The 23,391-nt window shown below is 46.5% G+C and overlaps 1 protein-coding gene and 1 long non-coding RNA gene across 3 annotated transcripts in view; both read right to left on the bottom strand.

Moving 5' to 3' along the window:
* The window catches only part of KMT2B (lysine methyltransferase 2B), a 73,987-nt gene extending 57,001 nt beyond the window's left edge, over positions 1–16,986 (bottom strand). For both annotated transcript variants that reach the window (XM_061597073.1, XM_061597074.1), the window contains exons 1-3: positions 16,527–16,986; positions 5,338–5,413; positions 344–2,553 (exon numbers count right to left, since the gene is read on the bottom strand). In XM_061597073.1, coding sequence (XP_061453057.1) covers positions 344–2,553; positions 5,338–5,413; positions 16,527–16,859 — 2,619 coding nt within the window. In that variant the 5' untranslated portion in view covers positions 16,860–16,986. The remainder of the gene's footprint in view (positions 1–343; positions 2,554–5,337; positions 5,414–16,526) is intronic.
* A 143-nt stretch (positions 16,987–17,129) lies between these two features.
* Positions 17,130–21,839, bottom strand: LOC133370579 (uncharacterized). Its single transcript, XR_009759165.1, has 4 exons — positions 21,747–21,839; positions 19,207–19,362; positions 17,925–18,027; positions 17,130–17,791 (listed from the first exon to the last, which is right to left on the bottom strand). It is a non-coding gene; the product is annotated as an uncharacterized LOC133370579 (long non-coding RNA).
* Between the last annotated feature and the right edge of the window lie 1,552 nt (positions 21,840–23,391).

Genomic DNA, 23,391 nt, shown 5'->3' with positions numbered 1-23,391 from the left:
GGACTCCAAATCCCGTCATCTCTGACCACTAACCATGCTGGCTGATGTTGATGGGACTTCAACAACATCTGGAGGGTCATCTCTGTTTTAATGGATTGGATAACCTCTGTAGGCGCTTATACTGAGTTAACATTTCTTTACCCACTAAAAGTTCTCTTGATGAACTGCACCTAGTACCATTATGGGCCATTGATGTTAAAACACAAAACAAAACAGATGAAGCAAAATCATCAAATGAGATCCCAAAGACTACCTACATTTTCTTCTAAAATTCATTGTCTCGCTGTCATGCCAAAGCCTTCCCCAGCCCCCCAGTCCCAACAATCCCTGAGGCTTCTCTTACCGGAATCAATTTGAAGTGCTTCTGTTGGTCAATCTTGTACAGCTGCACCTTGGCACGAGTGAGCAGGCTGTATACTTTATCCATGCTTGACAGCTGGGTTATAATGGGCTTTGGCTCCTGTGGGGGAGGCTTCAGTTCTTCTGAGCACAGGCTAGCTGGTTCTGCCTCACTCTCTGAACTCTGAGCTGCTGCCACCACTTCCACTTGGAGTAATGGAGGCAAAACCCTTCGGATGGCCACCTTGTGTACTACACCAGGAGAATTGACATCCTCCATGGTGATCAGCTCTTTGCCCTGAGCCCCAAGTGGCCTAGAAACCTCTGGGAAGAGGGGCAGGGCAAGGTGATTCGTCCTTCCCAACAGCCTCTTGCCACTGCGGGTCACCACTGGCTCATAAGGGAGCATGGGACCCTCTTGCTGCGGTGCTGGGAGGTCCCTCCTGACCTCAGGGGAAGCAGGCACTAGTTCAGATTCCTCAGGAGACACCGTCAGAGACTCATAGATTTTGAGGTGTGCCTCACTAGGCGTGAACTGGGGTGCCCGTAGCAGGGGGGTTCGCTTGGCTGGGGGAGAAGGGGTTGGGGCTGGAGTAGTGGGCAAAGGAGATGAATCTTCACAAGGAAGATGAAAGAGGGCCTTGACCATATCCTTGGGGGACGATGTGGGGCTCAGTGAGGTCCATCGGAATGTGGGCTCCCGAAGGATGGAACGGCGCTTCTCAGGCAGGGCAGGAGCAGAAGAAGTAATGTGGGGCACACTAGGGGATGGTGGAGGTGATAGGGCCTTAGATGTATCTTTATCAGGAGAGCTAGGGGCTGGGGGAGTCAGCTGGAGGGGAGCCCCCAACAGCGACAACGGTGGGTTCTCCTGCTTGTCTGGGCAAGGTCCTTCAGCTGCAAGGCTTTCCACAGGCTTGGTTGTCTTCTGTGGAATCTCATCCATAAAGCGGCGGGGGGTCCGAATGAGGCGCGACGAACGGGCGCTCACCACAGGCATGATGAACTGGCGAATATTTTTCAAGAAAGTGGCCTTGTGAGCTGGGACCTCTTCAGGGCCACCAGGCTGCTGTGCAGCTGCTAAAGCCTCCTCCCTGGCCTTGGCTGGCAGCTGCTGAGTAGCTATACGCTGGGCCCGCTGGGTAGGGGTAAGGGGTGGACGGCCACGACCCCGTTTCAAACACTGTGCCCGTGTGGAATGGGCAATGCTGGAAGGCCTTTCCACAGAAAGGACTCCTGTCACATCACTCTGTGGGCAGGGCTGCTGGTGCCCTTGTTTCCAGGATATCCCATTGGGTGAAGCAGGAATGCCACTTGCTGGTGTTGGAGTCTCTGGTTCTGGCTTTGAAGCCTCCAGCTTCAGGGCTGGAGCCTCTGGTGGTTCCTCTGGTTCTTGGGCAATCACCTCCAGTTGCGGTTCTGGCTTTTGGACAGAAAGTTCTGGCTGTGGCTCTGGATCACGGACAAGAACCTCCGATTGAGATTCTGGAGCAGAAGTCTCCTCTTTTTGTTCTGGTTCTGGGGCAGACACGTCTGACTCCGACAAAGGGGCCTCCGATTCAGATACGGATTGGGAAGGAAGGGGTGAGATTTTCTTCTTCGGCACAACACTCCACTTCCTCTTGCGGCCCCTCCTGTGTCCAGTTTTTAGTCGGACGTGAGTCACCACCAACTGGCCAGATTTGTGCCGCTTGGCCTTCGAGAAGAACTTCAGGATGAGTGGTGGCTTCTGCAAAGGCTCCAGGGGCTGAGGGGATAGGCTAGCCACTTGGCATGGTGAGGGCGACTGAGTGCTGCTGTTGGGTTCTGGGATGGAATTTGGAGCTTTGGTGCTTTGACAAGAAGGTTTGGGTTTCATAACAGGTCTCTTTGTGAAAGAGCCCCGTGGCCGGCCTCGTGGCCTGGGCGACACAACAGAGTTGAGGTTCTTTTCCGTCTGTGATGGGAGGGCAGGGGAGACTGTGGATTTTATGGAATCGCCAGGCTCTGGGCCTGATTTAGTCTGCTCAGGAAGCATCCTGCCAGCTTTGGGACCAGACTCTGACAGCCGACCTGTCCTTGCTGGAGACCCCTTGGTCCTCTGAAGCAGCTCAGCCAAGACCTTCACCATCCGTTCCCGCTGGGATTCTGCAACTTTCTGCTTGGCCAACCTCTTGGAAGGGGTGTCCTCAGCAAGCCCTCTCTTCTTCCTGCCACGCACAGGCAGAGTTGCACCTGTAAAGAGAGAAAGAAAGCTTGGCTGTGAAAGTGTCTCCACCACAGTGTCAAAAGGACTTGCAAGCCATCTATGGTTTTTAGCCCAAAAGGGCAGTTTATGCAGTGCCAGCCCATTTATAACATGCTGGGAAATGCTCCTCTAGACATCTGAAGATTGCTCAACACTTCCACTTGCAGATAGTTTTGTTAAGACAGTCTTGTGATTAAGCACTTGGCCTGGTCAGCTAAGATGAGCGAATGATTGCTTTCAGGCAGCCATGTGTGGCTCCACTGGCAGCACGCACACAGAGACTGGCAGCACCCACAGTTCCCTACTTAGCAAGAAAACACAGCAGGACACTAAAAATGGCCTTTTGTTCAAACAGTGAATAGTAAGACGTATTCTCCACTTGCAAGGAATCAATCTTTTAGTGTGGCAGCACCTTTGCTCTGGAGCGCCCTACTAATATCAGGCAGGCACTTTCATTGTCGTGTTTATGACACTTACTGAAAGCTTTTTTGTTTAGGCAAGCCTACACAGACATGTAATTTTATTTTATTTTTATTACATCTGTCTACTTGTTTTTAAAGTTTGTTGATTTTACTGATATTTTCTTAAACGTATTTTATATAAACCGCTTAGAGGAGTGGGTTTTTTTTTTAATCAAGCAGTCTATAAATTTTGTTAAATAAATAAAGTTGCAGTTTTCTCAGATTCCCTTCAGCATCTCCCAAAAGGCACCTATGTGGAACCTGTGATAATACACATATTTTTAAAAACTTAAATCAATCAAATCAATTGGTTAGTAGTCAGATGGTGAATTAGCTATAACATTGTTTCATCACTTGGCAGCCCTAGTATCTGGTATACAGCCATGTAATTGCCATCCAACCCAACTGAGCTAAGCCTAATGGCACAACCAAAAGATGGAAAGGACCTGAGAAATGGGTTGAGGGGATAAAATGCAAGCAAGCATCAATGCCTAGTTATCCTTGGAGTGAGCGAGCAGACCACATACCAAAAACTTTTGATTCAGCCTCACCAGAGAAGCTACTTATTCAGGGGTGGCTCTGTGACATCAGAAGAGGTGGTGGTTACAGTGATTAAGTGCCATACATTGGTATAGTTTCTGGAGAACTATGGTGCTTATATGGAATTGCCCTGAACTATCTATTCCTCCTGGGTTGAAATATATACCACTTTCATGTGCCATTGAGAGCCCTTTAAAAAACTTGACATTTAAAGTAATTAAATAATGCTTTGTCTGGGGGGGGGGGTTAAATCCCAAATTATCACACACTGTCTAGTTTGTTTGTTTGTTTATTTATTTTACTGCATTTATATACCACCCCATAGCCAAAGCTCTCTGGGCAGTTTACAACAATAAAAACATTAAAAACAAATATACAAATTTAAAAATACAAGGATTAGAAACAGCCTCACCTTGAAAAAATGAAAGATGGAGCTACATCTTTCAGAAGTGCCATTCTAGCTAGCTTTTGAGGGCTGCCTAAGGGCCAAACTACACTTTTATGTTAATAGCACATTTATATATTGTATGACCTGGAGGCCCTGCCAGGAAGCTGCCTTCTACCAAATCAAGACTGTTGGTCTGCTTAGCTCAGTATTATCGATGCTGGCTGGCAGTGGCTCTCCGGAGTTACAGACAGAAGTGCTTTCAAATCCTTTCTGGAGATCCCAGGGACTAAGCAGGGACCCATTTACATGGAAAGCACACACTCTACTGCAGCCCTTCCCATCATCCTACCAGAGTGAGCATGGAAGGCAGGGTCCTCTCAGGGGTGGTGCCGCAGCTCTGGACTATTCTCCTGATGGAGAGCCATTGCGCTTCCTTTTATTTATTTTAGACAGTTGTCAAAATCCCTTCCACATTTCATAACATGTAACTTTGTATCTGTTTTAGTTCAAATTTATTTATTTTATTTATTTATAAAAGTATTTATATACTCTCCTCTCAGAAATCATCAGGGTGATATACAGCAACATAAAAAACCTTGACAAGCAGTACAGAGCAATCATAACTGGCTGCTCGAGAAAATTTTAAACAACTGCATAGGCCTGTTGGCATAAAAAGTCTTCAAGAGATGCCTGAAAGTCAAACGTGAGGATGCCTGCCACATCTCTACTGGAAGAGTATTCCACAGCATGGGACCGGAGACACCAAATGCCCAACTTCTGGTTGAGGCCTGTTGGGCCTCTGCAACACGGGCAACTAAAAATGCTCCTCTGGATTATCTCAGCGATTGGGCTGGAATATAAGGGCTCAGGATGTCCTTATGGTATCCTGGACTGGAGTTGTCAGGGCTTTGTATAGTAACATAAGAACCTTGAACCTGGCCCAGTAGCACATGGGCAGTCAGTGCAGATGTTTTAGCAGAGCTGTCCAAATTGTACTTTGGTTGCTGCTTTTATACTGTAATTCTTTATTTTTCTCACTTGCACTTTGAGAGGTATTTTGTTGCTGGCATTGCACTGCTTATTTTCATGATGTAAAGTTGATCTGGGTGTTCTGCTTTTTGGTAAGAGAGAAGCATACTATCTAAACATTGTACTACCATAATATTAGTTTGGCCCTCTGGCAGCAGAACATGGTGTTTTGTGTTTTTAGTCTGGCTAAACTAGTTTTTGTTCAACAGAATTTCTTAATGGGCTTTTTATGTGCTGTTCTTCTATGTTGCTATTGCTGGGTCTTCAGAGACTGTGGGTGCTTCAGGCCACTACCCAGTTTGCCAGACAGGATCCAGACAACCACCAAGAAGCACCTGCAATGAAGCCCTTACCTCTTTTAGACCGCAGAGCAGCACGCAGTGAGCTCCGAGAGGCATCATCCTCTGAATGGAAGCCCAGGAACTCCTCCTGCCAGGCAAGAGAGACGGAAGTGGGGTCACGGGAAGTGGGTGTCACTCTCACCTCAGACACCACCCAACCCTATGTTCAGAGCAGATCACCAGTGTGGCCATGGTTAAACCCCCCTCCCCCTGCACCATTGCATAACTCTGGGATGCCTCCCATGCCTCCCTGGCCTGCATGACCTTTCAGAAAAGCGGGGGGATATTATTCATAACATTTCTAAGGCACCCTTTATTCAAATAGATTCCAGGGCAGTGTACAATAGACAGTACACCTGGGCAGACCTGTATAAAAATGTGTTAGTGGCACAGCAACAACACACTTGTTCAAAAATAAAGTCTGTAGAGTTACTCAGTGCCAGTCAGATTTGTCTAATGCAGCTCCTGATGAGAAAGGTCTGCATCACAGAGCTGTTTCAAACATCAGTTTTCATATGGAGAAGCAGACACCAAAGCATGTGTTTATCTATTGTGAATGGCAGATGTGTCCAAAATGGCCAGCTTCCCCATTAATACCCAAAGGAGCAGGGATCAAAATAGTCCCTACATGTCACTTCTGCGATTACTACAAGGCAAGCCAGCCTTTTAAATGCATGCGCTCTATTCACACTGTATATGAAGGAGCGAATTGGCCAACACTGGACTCTGCACAGACACCCAAGCACTATGCATCAGTTTGCCCACATCTATACAAGGAATGCCGAGTCAGACATGGAAGGCCACATGGAGTGCATTTTGGACTCATCCTTGGATATGGAGAGTACAGTCAGAGGAACACAGGAAGCTGCCTTATACTGAGTCAGACCCATTGGTCCATCTAGCTCAGTACTGTCTATACTGACTGGCAGCGGCACTCTAGGGTTTCAGACGGGTCTCTCCCAGCCCTACCTGGAAATGCTGGGGACTGAACCTTTTGCAAGCAAAGCAGATACTCTACCACTGAGCTATGGGTGCTACAGGCAGTTCCAGGTGTGCTGCCCCCTCATCTGGGCCTCAGTAACCATGAGAACCCCCAGAAATAGCCAGAAATGTCACCATTTTCTGTTGAGCACTCCTGAAGGTCCAAAAGACATTGGCACATTTCAGAGGGAACTGTACGGTGCTGCTGGACAGGCTGGAGGTAAAGGCAGGTGGGGCACATATGGCAAGCAAAAGTGTACTGAAATCAGATGTACACCAGTTTGGGTGCAACAAGTTTTGGAGAAGATCATCAGGGAAGCACTGGAGTCGCTATTCCCACTGGAGTCACTATTCCACTTGCCTATTCTTTGCAGACCTTCACATTCTTTTATATAGGCAGCTGTAAAGTGGGTGGTTATTTCAATGGTTTCTAAATTCAAATTCATTTCCTTCTACATTCCTGTGCAGCTGTTCTTGAAAGTGTACACACAAGGGAAGCAATCCTGGTACTAGATAGTCACTGCAAGCTGTGCATATGCTCTAGATCAGGGCTGTGAAACCTGTGGCCCTCGAGAGGTGGTTGGACTCCAGCTTCCATTAGCCCCACTCTGCCTGGCCAAAGGTCAGGGATGACGGGAGCTGTTAGTCCAGCAACCTACGGAGGGCCAAAAGTTCCCCATCTCTGTTCTAGATGCTCCTGTTCAATGGTGATTTAGACATGGCAAATGCACAAACCGAGCAATGCCTACCTAGCAAATGCTTCATCTCTTCTCTCCACTGTGAATGGAGTATAGCTGTACTGGAGTGCAGAAGGAATAAAGTTTATTATTCAGCATTTGGTCACTGCTTGTTCTAGAAAGAGCTTTCAGCATTTTTCCTCTAGGAGCAGTCAAGGGGGAAGCACTGCAGACCACACAGTGTACTATTGCAATAGAGAACAATCCTCAGGAAATGTGAAATTCTCACAATTTGAGAGAGATCTTCATTTCCTCACTATTCTTCTCCACTCTCTACAATGATGCGAGATAGAACTCCTGGTTTCATTCTGAAACTCTCAGTTTGTTTGAGCTGACAGCCGAGAACAAACCCATGTTCAGGTAAGGCAGGAGAGAACAGTTTCCCCACCCCAGTTAAGAGACACATTTCCACCAGGGTAATTTGCTGGGGGCTGCATACTGGCAGTGGATGGGGCCAGAGTCAAAAGTGGATAGGCTCCCCCCTCTCTCTCTTTCTGTGCCAGTCCCACGTTTCTTTTATCCCCCCCCCGCTACTTGCATGAGACGCAGGTTGCCCACCTGTGAGCCAAGAACTCACTACGCAAGAGTCGTGCTGCTTCTCAGTCTCTATTTCTTTTTCTTCCCCCACCTCTTGGGGGGGGGGCAGATAAGGAATAACAGCAGCCTGCTTCATAGGGTAATTGTGAGAACCACAATGTAAAGCACAATGACCATTACGTAAAATCTCCATTAAAATTAGTTCCCAATATTCCATCACGTTTTTATTTATTTATCTAAAACATGCGTGTTCCATTCCTCAGCCAAAAAAAGGCTTACAAATGTCAGTGATAGCATCTGGTTTGTTCTGACCAAGAAACAGAAACTAGGATAGGACTATGCAGTTAAGCACAGACTTTATCCTTAGTAGCTGGATCACCTGGCAAGGTTTAGCAACTTTTGTGATCCCATTTTATACCTTTTTACTCCCCCACCCTGAAAATGAATGGCTGCCATCCATTTATATGAGAATACAACTGGGACTAGGGCCACAACCCCATCATGCATTTAAAGCATTGTTATACCAGTTTAACAGTCATGGCTTCCCCCAAAGAATTTTGGGAACTGTAGTTTGTTAAGGATGCTGAGCACCGTTAGGAGATCCCTAATGCCCTCACAGAGCTACAATCCTCAGAGTTCCTTGGGAAGAGAGACAGACTGTTAAACCACTTTGGAGATTGTAGCTCTGTGAGGAGAATAAGTGTACACAGGAAGCTGCCTTATACTGAACAGACCATTGATCCATCCAGCTCAGTAGCTGTCTCCACTGATTGGCAGCAGTTCTCTAGGGTTTCAGGCAGAAGGCTCTCCCAGCCCTAACTGGAGATGTTGGGGAGTTAGGACCTTCTGTATGCAAGGCAGATGTTCTACCACTGGTAGATAAAGATCTGGCCCACTAAGCCAAAAAGGTTCCCCACCCATTATACAACTTTGACGGCAGTTGGGCCTGCCTGCCTACACATGCATGGTCTAAAGAACCAGACATCAGGCAGACTAGCCCTATTCATGTGTTACTCATATGTAGAGCAAACCTGTGTCATCCAGCAACATCTGGGGACTAAAAGGTTGGGAAAGGCTGCCCTAGGACATACCCTTCATTAGTCCTACTCCACTCCCCCCTCAAGTGCTTATCTGAATAAGCACTTGAGGGGGGAGTGGAGTAGGACTAATGAAGGGTATGTCCTAGGGCAGCCTTTCCCAACCTTTTAGTCCCCAGATGTTGCTGGATGACAATTCCCATCATTCCTGACCATTGGCCATACAGGCTGGGGCTGATGGGAATTGTAGTCCAGCAACATCCAAGGACACAAATATTGAGAAAAGTTGTCCTAAGGAGAAATCATAGCCTAGGGAAACGCCTGAGGGCCAGATAGAGAGGCCTGTAGAGTACCCCCAGGCCTGAGGTTCCCCACCCCTGTAGTAAGGACACCTCCAACCCTGGGTGGCCAAGCAATCACTGCCAGGTTGGCAAGTCGACTTCTCCTTCCATACAGCAAACCCACCTATCTCTATGACAGGTATGCTGGTTGTGTGTGTTATTTATAAATAAGACTCACTGAGGCTGCAGTGCTTGATTAAAACATTTGAAATGGATCTGATGAACCGACTAAAAAGGTGCCCCCAATTAACTGAGCAAATTCATTTTAACATGATTATTTTAATACTATTCATAAAAAAATGCAGTTGGCAAGCACAATATTAAAGGAAGCATTCCTTCCTGCTTCTAGAAGGGTACCTGTGTTAAAATAAAATTTTAAAAAATGAAGAGTCATGTGGCACCTTATAGACTAATGAATTTATTATGGCATAAGCTTTCATAGACTGGAATCCACTTAGTCAAGATGCATGAAGTATAATCTAAAATTGGCAGACATATATGCACATATATTGGGGGAGGGAGAGGAGTGAATCTAGAAGGAAATAATAAAATGCATAAAGAATAGAGACAATTACAAAATAGTTACAGTGACCATTAACAAAACAGAGTGGCAATAATGCAAACTTCCTGGCATTAGTAAGCCAAGGTCATATGCACACCATACATTTAAAAGACATGGTTTCCCCCAAAGAGTCCTGCAAACTGTAGTTTATTAAGGGTGATGGGAATAGATGAGTTTCAATCTTTTTAGCCAGTTACTGTTTTAATTGTTTTTAAAATGTTTTAATTACTTGTTTTAAATTCTTTTATTGATAATTTTTAATGTTTTCCGTAAACCGCTTAGAGGGTTTTTTTACAATCAAGCAGTGTATAAATTTTGTTAAATAAAAAAATGTAGCTCTGTGAGGGAAAAACTACAGTTCCCAGGAACCTTGGGGGAAGCCATGACTGTTACAGCAGTATAAATGTGCTTTAAATTTATGATGTGGATATGATCTAAATAACACGTTATTTAAATGGCACATAATCACAGCTATACTTCATGATCTGATGGACTTTAGTCCCCAAAAGCATTTACATAATAAATTTGTTAGCCTTCAAGGTGTCACAAGATTTCTTCCTGTGGGAGACAAAAACACCTCTCCCAGAACACCTGCTGCAACACATGCATGCGCATCATCTAGAAACAGAGGAAATATGCTTATTGTTGCATTCTACTGCTTTGCTCACATGCAAACTTATGTAGATTTTTATTTTATTTTAGAGCATTTGTATCCTGCCTTCCTTCCATCATGGAATTCAAGGCAACATACGTGACGTTCCCAGGCAGTTTAGTTCCAGCAAGGTGGCTGTGTCATCATATGCCCTCATCAGACCATTTCCTGGGATTGATTTTAATCTATTAACCAACTAAAACTCATCTGATTAATCAGCCAACATTTATTTAATGGGATGGACAGCTTTACTGTAGGAATAGCTAACTGCACAGTTCATGGTGTGAAGGTCACATTGTTCATAGATCACAGGACATGCAGGACTGGGTTCATGAGACTCTACCGTCACAGAGATATTACACATTTAAATGCACCAGTGTGGTGAGATCTTCTTGCACACATGCAACTGGCACTCCAAGGGTAGACAGCTCATCTAGCCTCTTTCCCTGATGGAACAGTAAGGAGATTATGTAAAGATGCTTCCAAACACGCTATCACCCACATGCATGCCCAAGCCGGGACAGGCTGCACAACGCCTCCTGCTGACCATCTGAACCAGATCTTAACAACAGCAAGAAGATGAACCAACCACCCTGATACTTTGTGAGGGTTATCCTAGGATGTTTTAAACAGAGATAGAAAGGGTCTGTCTAAATGTGCCAGCATTACACTGTTGGTATAGGTTACCAAATGGCTTCCCAACTTTTGAAAAAACATCTTTATTTCAGCACTTTTTCCTACCAGTTCCCATGTGTCTGTCTGATACAATGCTACTCAGAGGAACAGGTAATTAAAGCTAGGTCTTACCTGGCTGCAAGGAAGAATGCCATTAAGACACCCTTCAACCTCAAAAGCCTGGCCATTTCTGATCCTGGTCATAATATGGGCTGCTATACCAAGCATAATTAACTCCTTACTGTAACATTCACATTATCAAGCACCACAGTAGTTACTACCAGCAGAACAGCCTTCCACAACCTGATGCCTACCAGATGTAGTGGACTACAATTCCTATCAATCCCAGCCAGAATGGCCAACAGTCAGGGGTGATGGAAGTTGTACATCCAGAACGTTAGGAGGGGAAGACACCATGTTGGGGAAGACTGCTGTAGAAACGTGCAGGTCTATGACACAAACTCTATTCTCAGAACAGGCCAATGGAACAGGTTTGTAAAAGACTTGCCTGGTCATCTGTGACAAGTAAGAACTTTCTCCACATGACCAGACAGGAAAATTTTGCAAATTAGTAAAGTGTTTTTTCTTTTAAGTTGAATTCTTTACACAATTGGCTAACATAGGGGAGCATGTAAACAAGATCAGCTTTAGTGGGCTAGCCACTATCGTGGAAATATTTGCAAGCCTGCAGATGTAATCTGTCCAGTAAGTACCTGGCATCATTTATTCTACTTCCAAGAAATAACTTTAAAAAAAGGTATTTGTAAGAATTCTGTTGGCACAACAAAAGGAAGAGCTGTGAAAGTTGCAGAGGCATGGAGAGAATGAGTAGTCAGATTGGATAACAGGCAATCTTAGCAATGAGCTATGGACAACAAAGCAACCCTAACCATTCAATTACTGAAAAAAAATCCTGCCCACAGCTCCTTTTGGTTTGAGCCTTCCACAGCTAACACATTTTTTATCTTTTCTCAGCTACCACAAGTGATGCAAAACAAGAAAGCTGCTATCCTCAGAATGCCTAGTGCCACCGATGTATAGCTGTTCTGTGGAAATGTGAAATATACCTGGATCTGGCATAGGTCATGCAATCGCTGTTGCGTGCACCAGAGAAGCAAAGATGCTTGTACATTACCAGTGGCAAGGGGTCACAGACAGTATAAAGAAAGGCAGGGGGTTCAATTGCCATTGGTAGTATTCACTCCTGGGAGGTTAGTTATTTAACCAACTGTGGAAGCACAAAATATAGGCTCTTTATGTGCTTCCATACTCAACAAGGGGAAATATATGTGTAAACACTTCAACGCTGCTATTCTTTTACCATTAGTATTTGATTGGTTTTGGGGGTTTGGGGGTGGAATTCTTAGTGCTCATATTGTAGGGATTACCTATACTTGCAGGAGAAGCCGGTGATTTTATGCCCAGCTGTAGACACGATGAAGGGATCTGCTCTTCTCTGCACTGCCTGTAAATTAGAGGGTGTTTTAAAAGCAACCTCAGCTGTTATTCCCAGTTTACATCTCCTTTGTCATCAGGCAGCATACAAGTCCCACATTTTCTAAACACTGTGACCAATTCTTATTGCCAAAGCAATAAGTGGCTTCCAGATTTTCTTTTGGCATTAATTTGTCTGCTCAGGATCACCTGTGCATTGCAGAAGATTCTGGAGTGCATTCTGTGGTGTACTCCGTTTACACAAAGTGTCCATTTAGGGTGTCATGGCTGCCCTAAATCAGGGGTGAGGAACCTTTTTTCAGCCAGATGCCTGCACACCCTTCTGGGCAACATTTGGGGGGGGGCATGCCAGTGGTGGGTGGGCCAGACAAAAGCGGGCAGAGCAATGAATATAAATTTTCCCTTTGTACAGTAGGCTAATGTCTTCACACTCACAGTTCCATTTCTATTCTCCATCCAGGCAAGCAAGAGACATGATCAGAGTTCAATGACATATTCCAACCAGGCAAAACATACTCAAGGAGAGTGCAAAGCAGGACCAGGAGGAGGTATGGCCAGGGGAGAGTTCAAGGGCTTGAAAGGCAACATTTGGCCCCTGGGCTAGAGGTTCCCCACCCCTGTCCCAAATGGACCAAGTGCGCACCCTAAAATGCATCCAACACTCCCTTGTGGTTGCACAGTTTACATTACAATCAGTGGTGGTGGGAAACCTATCTTTCAGAAAAACCTATAAGCAACCACTGATCTTACTACTGAGAAACCCAGATCAAGATTCCTTGGAATGCCCTCAAAAACCACAACCCAACAGGCACTGGAGGACTACAGTTAGTAGTGTCTGTGCCAGGGTTAGCAGCCTGTGACCCTCCAGATGTTGCTACACTACAACTCCCATTCACCCCAGCCACTGGCCATACCAGTTGGAGCTGATGAGAGTTGGAGTCCAGCAACATCTGGAGGGCCATGGATTGCCCAGTTCTGGTCTATGTATTTGGCCATGTTCACTGGGGACATACAGCCACATCACGAGTAAGAGATTAATTTAACCCCAATTACCCAAGTGATTTTCATCAAGCCCTACTACACAGGATGAAGCCACTCCCTTCCAGTGCATTCTTGCCCATCCCGCCAAAATCTTTCCAGGCCTCACAGCATAAATCTCTGGTCACTATTTGCCCTTGTGTGCTTTTAGCCAGGTTTCTAGCAGCCAGGTCAAGTAAGAAGCTTTTTTAGCTTGGGCCGCCACCCCCATCCTTCTCCGATACAAGCGTCTCAGGTGTCCCTAGAAAATAGACCATCCCATTCTAAGAAGCCCTGATCTTTGCCAAATAGTTCTCAAACCTCTCAACTTAAGGCCTGCTTTAAATTTTATTTTGTCTTCTGTCAGGACTTGTCCCTCCAGTGCAGGTGTTGGGACACTTTGGCCCTCCAGATATTGTGAACTACAATTCCCATCATCTCTGGCCATAAGACATGCTTGCTAGGGCTGGTGGGAATTGTAGTTCAGCAATATCTGGAGGCCCAAAGGTTCCCCACACTTCCTTTAGCATCTTCTAGAAAACTAGATGCTAGTCCAGCCTTTCCCAACCAGTGTGCCTCCAGATGTTGTTGGGCCACAACTCCCATCAGCCTCAGCCAGCATTGCCAATGATCAGGAAAGATGGGAATTGTGGTCCAACAACATCTGGAGGCACACCGGTTGGGAAAGGCTGTGCTAGACACTTCCAGGCTTCTTTAATCTGCAAGGGGACCAAAATCTACCACTTAGAAATTATCATCCTGGGTCATCCTCTGAGCAACAGCAACAATAAAAAGACAACCTGTAAAGGCCTAGTCTGATGTGATGCCTGCAACACAAAGGTGGTGGTAAACCTGTGGTCCATCCCAAACACTTCATAGTGCAGGTGGGGGTTCACATGGCAGAATGCTCCTACAAACACACACAACGTCCTGCCACATAGAAAACTAGCATGCCAAGGAAAAGGCAAGGGTTGAATCTTTCCTCCAAACATCCAAGTTTTCTATACAAGACCATATTTGTTTTTTCTTAATATAGAGATTCAAACAAGCTGCCTGCCACCACACAGCAGATTTACCACCCAATGGCAAGCTAGGCCAAAGTAACAACTTACAGCAAAATACAGTCTTCCTGTTTCCTTATGCTGTTCCATAAATCATAGACAACAGACCCAGACTGGCAATTTGTTTGCACACTGCCTGAAATCGGGCACACCTATTAGCTGTGCCTGGACACACAGCATAAAAGTGTATGGAAACAGGCTCAGCAGCACTGAAAAGGTCATCCCATTGCAATACCAGTACTTCTCTTGAAGGCAATAGCCCCCCCGCATGTTAGCAACACACATACAGGGCATCACTTTCCCAATTACAAAACAGGTAATCAATGTCAACTTCGTCCAGATCTCATTGACAGAGAAGGTGCTGAATTCTGGAAGCCAGGCTTTTCCAGCTTGTGACAGTAGTAGCCAGACTTACAGGATACAAGTCTTCCAAAACTGAAACTGAAAACCTTCAGCAGAAAACCTGGACCTGAAATTTAGTTAACTGCTACTTAAAGAAAGAGCAAAAGCTCAAAATGTAACAGTTGCTTAAATACAGCTCAGATACTAGTTAGTCAATCAGCTAGCCGAGAACTTGCCTCTTACCTCAGTTTCACTCTCAGCCTCTGCTAAATGTGTCCCATGCTACAGGAATTTAACTTTTAATTCTCTTTTGCAAGACACTCAGAGAGACATACAACAACTGCAGAACAAGTTGTGAGTGAACAGTTAAAAACAAGCAACAGCATCGGCCAGCCGTAATTGCCTCCTTTCTTGACATTTCTTTACACTCCTTTCTAGCAGATTTCTCCTGGAACCGTAGAGTCATCCAAACACCCATCCTCCCCACCTAGAAAAACCCGAGCCAATCCATTCTTCCAACACAAGCCTTCCATCACAGTTCTATCGATTTCCCCCTGTCAAGTAGCAACCATTTACTTCAATGCAGCTTCAAACCTTCCAAGAGTTGAAGTTACCTCCCCAAATTGCTGGAAGAAGCTGTATGGCAAAGGCCGTCTCTGGTTAGGCTAGTTTCTCCAAATTGTATAATGCTGCATAGGCAGGGTTAGAAAACATGACTTGAGGATGGAGAAGGAGACAGCATGGCAGGTGACTAAGCGGTCAGAAGATCAGCTTTCGAGGGCCAAGGTAGGAACAAAAGAGCCATATGTTTGATTACACCACACACACACCTAGGCCACAGACTGGGCCCTTCCTTCCAAAACCACCTTACAGTTTAAAAGCACCTACTGAAGAAGCAGCTGTATGTGAACCACAGAGAAGTGCACAGGAAAACCTTCCTGTCTCTCCCCCAAAGGACAGCAGCATTTGTTCACCATGACTACCCCACCACGCCTGAAAGAGAAGACTGCACACAAAGGAGAAGCAGGTTCTGACAGCACCCCTACAACATTAAGTCAAGCCGATTCCCCCTTGTCAAGTGCAATCTTGGGTGTGTTTGCCTGGAAATAGTCTCATCAGTTTCCATAGGGTTTACACATGCACACTGAGGTCTGCAGCCTTAAATCCCACATGGCTGGTGAGGATGGGCCCTACAGGATCACCATGTGTGCCGTCAGATGACCTTATCTCCCTACTGAAAGGCCCAGGTCATCATCACAAATCAGCTGGATCCCCACCAACAACACTACCCCGTTACACGATTTCCTGTCAGGGAAGGGCCTGTAAGCTCAGCCCAGGAAGCAGAGCCCGGGATTTAAGGCCAGCTTTGACTCCAACTCCTGACAGGACTCCAGTGATCCTGCCCTGCTTGCAGATGAGCTACATAACAGGGATCACATCAGCCACAAGCTTCCCCTTCCCTACTAGAACAAACCAGTTGAATCCACCCACTCCCCACAACCAAGAACACGAGCTCCTGTTGGATAAAGGCATCTAAGCTCAGCCCAGGAACGAGCAATGGGAATCAAGGCCAGCCTAAGGTCCAGGTCTGGAGAACGAGATGGATGAGGAGGCGGAGGACGACTTCGATACTCCTGCCCCACTTACCACCTCAGCCCCATGGCACGGGCGCAATCGGCGCCACAAGCCTCATAGGGGCTCACCCCACCCCATAGCACAGGGAGCGCGCGCTGCGGCAGTGCCACAGCCACCTTCCCTCCCTGTCACAGGGGCCAAGCTCAGCACCAGCTGCAGGAAATCTCACCGGCTCCTCTTCGCTGCTGCTGCTGCTGTCACCCAGCAGGCCCTGCAGGCGGCGCCAGCTCCGGCTGAGGCCCAGGAGGCTCCCCAGGGTGGTGTCCCCCGCCGCCGCCGCCGCCGCTGCTGCTGCCGCCGACGCGGCCCGCTCTCCGTCCCCCGAAGCAGGCCACAGCAGCAGCCGCGGCGCCAGCAGCGACACCCGCGCGCGACTCCCGGCCCCTGCGCCCCGTGCGCGGCACCCGCCAGGCCGACCGGGGAAGCGGCCCCTCGGCACCGAGGTCCAGGAGGAGGAGCCGCTGCCACCGCCTCCCGTCGCAGCAGCAGCCGCCGCCGCCATCTTTAAACACTGAGAGGAGCCTAGGGGGGCCGGGCCGCCACAATAACAATCCTCCACAAGAGCCTTCAGCGCCGAGCGCGGTGCAGCTTGGGAGGCCGAGTCTCTCGGCGGGCAGCTTTGCCGTGCACATAGAGGGAGGTCGCGAGGGAAAGGGACCGCTGTTCCCGTCGGGCGCCGCGGACCGGAAGTGGCCCTCTGCCGCCGCCGTGCATTATGGGAAGAAGAGTCCTCTACGGAGAGAACCCTGTGGCATAAAGCGTAGTGGGCAAAAGGGAGAGACTACGTCTCCCATGAGGCGCCACACCTGAGTTAAGCCGTCCTCCGTCATGGTGGGCGATTGAGTCGGTTGTAATGGTTGTTCCCACAGGAGTCGAGTGGGTCTGGGGATCTGCTTGTATACCTGAGGGATAAGGTTCGGATTTAATCCGAGCTTTAAGGCCCGAGGCGGCTATTTGCGACAGAACCCGTGAAATGTTGCAAGAGGGGGGGCTGAAAGAGAGCATAAGGAATTAACCTCCTTCGTGTTCAGGGTGAGAATTAAGGCGCGGCAGCAAGACTACGATTCCCAGCATACAGTGCGAGGCCTGGCCCCGTGTAAAATGCACAATGGGAGCTGTAGTCTGTGGCTCTTCCATCTACTGGACGGCGCGGCCCGTAGAGTACTCTCACTTGTAGAAATCCCAGACGGGGCAATAAATAAAAGGCGCTCTGCCATAGCAAGCAGTGTTTAGAAACAGTGTTCTGCAAAGCGTCACCAGGACTCTGTAAGAAGGCGCGAAGAATTTAGAATCTCAGACAGTTCCCCCTCCTCATTCTCCACTTGACAGATTCATGCTGTGAAGAGACGCAAGTCTACACGTCGCATCCGGCTCTGCGCTTCAAAGTTGCCAAAGTTTGAGAAGAATGAATGAAGATAGCGCGCGAACTCCAGCCTAAGCAAAATAAAAAATTGGTGCGATGTGATGAACTCGGCAAACTCTGGATGCCGCCAAGTTAGCACTCTTGTGCATTTGTATGATTTGAAGCTGTGTGAGTGAAACAGAGAACGTATGCAAACAGGTCTACCTTGCTGATGTAGCGAGAATTTAGAATGAAGCGACGGAAGAATCAGTAGCACCTTTCCCGTCCCGAAGAAGCAGATAAACCTCAACGCAGAATCTTTATCACACTGTTGGATACACAAAATATTACGAGAACGAGGGATAGACATGCGTACGGGGGGAGGGGCAGAGAGGCTTTCATTTTCTCCATGCCTCCGAATTATTGCGTCGGAGAAACGCAGTATTTTGAACAAGCTGAAACATTTACTAGTGGGTTTCATTTTCAAAGGATCAGCCAACTCCCAGACCTGTCAACCGTCATGTTGAAACGTATATATCTCTCTGTCTTGGGCTACAGGGGATAGTCGAATAAGATGCTACAATGGACTGCACCTCTGGAGGCCGCATTTGTAGGATTTGAGGCTGTGTCGGAAGATAGAGACTGCATGCATATAGGCCTAGCCTGATGATGTAGCGAGGCATGGGTTTAGAACAAGATTACAGAAGAAACAGTACCAGCTTTCCCGTCCAGAGGAAGTAGATAAACTTTATAACAACTGGGGACCAGTTTACCTGTGGGATCTCTTTACCCCATATGTGTCCTCTCCATGGTTTCGATCTGCAGTTCTGGCACTGTTACAGGTGCCATATAATACTTTTTCTGCACTTGTAAGAAATCAATCTTTTAGTATGACAGCACCTACTCTGTGGAACTACCTGCCTATTGACATCAGGCAGAGCCAGGTGCCTTCGCTTTACACTTTTTGGTGTCTGCTTAAAACATTTTCATTCATAAAAGCCTATTGTGGGTTGTCATTAGTTTTGGAAATGTTTTTAACTGTCTTTTGATTATACTTTTAATGTTGTGGTTTTTTAATGTAAACCACTTTGAGGTTTGTTACAATCAAGCAGTACATACATTTTGTTAAATAAATAATAAATAAGCAAGAAAATCCTCAGCCCCAAACTCCAATTCCCATGATCCTTTAAAGGAAACCGTGATTGCTTAATTGGTATAAAATCAACCAATGTATGTTTATAGTGGAGCTATACCTAAGAGGTGGAATAGTCCCAATTTTGGGGGGGCGGGGCAGGGCAGGGCTTGGCGGGGTGCGTATTTTTTCCCAATACATTTTCAAAATAGTGCTTCCTAACTCTGGCTAATGTCACCAAAGACCAGTCAGAAAGAGTTTACCAGATGTCAGACACTGCTAACTCAAGTGTTAAAGCATGAAGCCTTTTTTTTAATAAAAGCCTTAATATCCACTTATCCACAAATAAGCCCCATTGAACTCAGTAAGACTAACTTCTGAATAGACGTGTGCAGATGGCACTGCAAGGCTGCAATGCAATGCAATGGACTGCCTTCAAGGTGATTCCAACTTATGGATTCCAACTTATGGAGAGAGACCTCGGGGTTGTAGTGGACAGCACGATGAAAATGTCGACCCAGCGTGCGGCAGCTGTGAAAAAGGCAAATTCCATGCTAGCGATAATTAGGAAAGGTATTGAAAATAAAACAGCCGATATCATCATGCCGTTGTATAAATCTATGGTGCGGCCGCATTTGGAATACTGTGTACAGTTCTGGTCGCCTCATCTCAAAAAGGATATTATAGAGTTGGAAAAGGTTCAGAAGAGGGCAACCAGAATGATCAAGGGGATGGAGCGACTCCCTTATGAGGAAAGGTTGCAGCATTTGGGGCTTTTTAGTTTAGAGAAAAGGCGGGTCAGAGGAGACATGATAGAAGTGTATAAAATTATGCATGGCATTGAGAAAGTGGATACAGAAAAGTTCTTCTCCCTCTCTCATAATACTAGAACTTGTGGGCATTCAAAGAAGCTGAATGTTGGAAGATTCAGGACAGACAAAAGGAAGTACTTCTTTACTCAGCGCATAGTTAAACTATGGAATTTGCTCCCACAAGATGCAGTAATGGCCACCAGCTTGGACGGCTTTAAAAGAAGATTAGACAAATTCATGGAGGACAGGGCTATCAATGGCTACTAGCCGTGATGGCTGTGCTGTGCCACCCTAGTCAGAGGCAGCATGCTTCTGAAAACCAGTTGCCGGAAGCCTCAGGAGGGGAGAGTGTTCTTGCACTCGGGTCCTGCTTGCGGGCTTCCCCCAGGCACCTGGTTGGCCACTGTGAGAACAGGATGCTGGACTAGATGGGCCACTGGCCTGATCCAGCAGGCTCTTCTTATGTTCTTATGTTCTATGAAGAGGAATTTCATGGTAAGAGGTATTCAGAGGAGGTTTACCATTGCCTCCCTCTGAGGCTAGTCCTCCTCAGCTGGCTAGGGCCTGCTCAGCTTGCCACAGCTGCACAAGCCAGTCCCTGCCTTGTCCACAACTACCAGCTGGGGGGCAACTGGGCTCCTTGGAACTATGCAGCTTGCCCACGGCTGCACAGGTGGCAGGGCACGTAACCCCTGAGCCACTCACTGTGGGGTGATATTTAGCTGGCCCTTAACACCCAGGAGACACGAGCGGGGATTTGAACTCACAGACTCTGGACTCCCAGCCAGGCTCTCCTCCCCACAATACCAGACCCCAATGAACTCAATTTACCACTGAGCTCACAGGTAACATACGATCAGGCTGAAAGATGCTAACAGCACAATCCTAACCATGTCCCCCAAGAAGGAGTTCTATTGAATTCAGTAGCACTTGCTTCCGAACAATAGAGGCTGGTCCATTGGTTTAATGGGGCTGCTTCACTTCTTAAAAGTCAGGGGGTGGCTCTGTCATCTGCTCTGGCTCCACCTACAGTTTAAAGCTCATTACTTTCCCCAAAGAATCCTGGGAACTGTAGTTTGTTCAGGGTGCTGGGGATTGTAGTGCTGTGAGTGGTAAACTACAGTTCCCAGGATTCTTTGGGGGAAAGTCATGTGCTTTAACTGTATGGTGTGTTGGCAGCCTGAGTCTCCCTGCCTTCCCCCCTACCAGTCCCAATGGGCACCAACCACAACTGCTCCTAGTAAGCATGTGTAGGATTGCACTGTTTGATACTATTCTGAGTAAATATATACAGGATTACACTGTAATCCTTAAGAGGCTGCCACAAATAATTCTTTTTTTAAAAAAATTACAATTTGACTGTCTTTCTTAGTGCTATGTTCTTTTTGCCCTGCTTGTCCCACAGACCCACGGTTGCTACACACTGCAGTTACATTTTAATCCTGTTCCCTGAAATTACAATGTTACACTAAGACTTAGTGCACACACAGACTGAGATTCTTTGAACTTGCTCTCTCAAATGGCTTATTTTATTTTTATTTAAAATAATTGATCTCTTGTTCTTTTCTAAATGGGATCAGAGCGGCTCCTCTTCTCCCAGGCATTTTAAAATGTGTTTTTAAATTTTTTTTAAAAAATGTGTTTTTAAATTTGTATATTTGTTTTTAATGTTTTTAATTGTTGTAAACCACCCAGAGAGCTTCGGCTATGGGGCGGTATACAAATGTAATAATATAATATAATAATAATAATATTGGCCAATAACAGTGCCACTAAGCAAAGCAGTACAAATAATCAATAAATGCAACAATTTAGAAGAAAGTTCAAAACAGGAGTTATACCCAAGTGAGCATGCAGCCCTACAGATAAATTTTTTTAAAAAGTTTTAAAAAATGCCACCACTTAAAAAAAAACTTTCATTTAAAATATTGATATCCTGCTTTTCCATCTCAAGGCAACCCCTAAATGATCTTTTTAACAATTTTAAAGCAGTATAAAATAGTCTACATATTAAAAACAAGCAGTTAGTAATAAAAAATTAGCAATTAAACTGTAATCAGCAAATGCCTGGGTAAATAAACTGCTTTAGAATCAGAACATTACCCAAGGTGGAAAAGACTTAGGAGGTCAACTTGTCCAACTCTCTGCTCAAATGCAGGGTCAACAATACAGGATGCAATTAGAGCAGGTGTGAGGAATCTGCGGCCCTCCAGATGCTGTTGAACTACAATGGCCATCACTGCCATCAGTTGTTCTTGCTAGGGCTGATGGGAGTTGTAGTTCAGTGGCATCTGGAGGGCCAAAGTTTCCCCACTCCTTCCAGCCAGTGGAGGCTGGTCCATTGGGGCAAATGGAGCACTGCCCCACCAATCTCAGTCTGTCCTCAGCCAGCTCCCATCTGCCTGTCTTCTGTCTTTCAACCAGTCTCCGTGTTGCACCTTGTAGGACTCAGCAGGGAGACAGATAGGGACAAAAGCAGAATTAGTTGGCTCTAATATTTGCTCTGTCCCTTCCTGCCATTGGCTCTGGCTCCACCTAGTTGGCCTCCCTGCATTCCGCCCTGCCAGTCCCAGTGGTCACCCACCTCCTCTGCATCCAGCCTCTGCCTACATACCTCCAGCAAAGGAGGTACCCACCGCCTCCTGACACAGTCTATTGAACTGCTTTTATCGTAAGGGAGCTTTCCCCAGTCTTTCACTGGAATCTGCACTCCTGCAGTTTCCACCCATTCTTTTTAGCCTTCAGCTGTTATGTGAAGGAAGTATCAAAGGTGCCAGGCAGTCCTCTTTATGGAGGGTGTTCTAAAGATAAGGTGCCATGATGAAAAAGGTCCCGCCTGAAGGCAGGTGCACCTGATCATTTAGTTAGAACAGATATAGCCAACCTGGTGCCCTTCAGATGTTGTTGGAGTCCAACTCCCATCTACCCTAGCCAGCATGGCCCATGATCAGGGAATGGTTGTCAGGCACCCCTTTGGCTATCCCCGAGTTAGACAATATCTGTGCAGCCCTTCAGTGCAAGACTCCCTGGCAGTTTCACACACTGAAAACAACAGGCTGCATTCAACTATTGCTCAGAGTAGACCCATTGAAATTAATCTGCTTTGCATGTAGAGGTCCCAGGTTCTTTTACTGTGACAGCACCTACTCTTTGGAACTCCCTACCTATTGACATCAGGCAGAGGCAGGCGCCTTCGCTTAACTCTTTTTGGTGTTTGCTTAAAACATTTTTGTTTAGACAAGCCTATCCAGGCATGTATACGGGAAGACTGGGGAAATCCCGTTTGAATCCCCAGAACAGCTGCTGCCAATCAATGCTGACAATACTGAGCTTAGACGGACCATTGGTGTGATTCATTATAATGCAGCTTCCTATGTTCCTGTGGCCTGATTAACGGACCTTAATGTACCAAGCGGTTAGAAGCACTCATGTCATTTGTCACTATAGTCATGATGGGAAGCTAACATTACATTGTTTCTCATATGCAATCCACATCTTTCCGCTAAGGAACAGAGCAATATTCTACTCTTGAAATAACTGGATCACTGGAAGCTGCCTTAGACCAAGCCAGACCACTGGCCCATCTAGCTCAATATTGTCTACACTGACTGGCAGAAGCACTCCAGGGTTTCAGGCAGGGTTCTCTCCCAGCCCTACCTGGAGATGCCGGGGATTGAACCTGGGACCTTCTGCGTGCAAAGCAAATGGTCTACCACTGAGCTACAGTCCTTCCCCTGAACAGTGATGC

The sequence above is a fragment of the Rhineura floridana genome, chromosome 15, assembly GCF_030035675.1.
Source record: "Rhineura floridana isolate rRhiFlo1 chromosome 15, rRhiFlo1.hap2, whole genome shotgun sequence".
NCBI lineage: Eukaryota > Metazoa > Chordata > Lepidosauria > Squamata > Rhineuridae > Rhineura > Rhineura floridana.
This window is presented reverse-complemented; position numbering and strand designations above follow the sequence as displayed.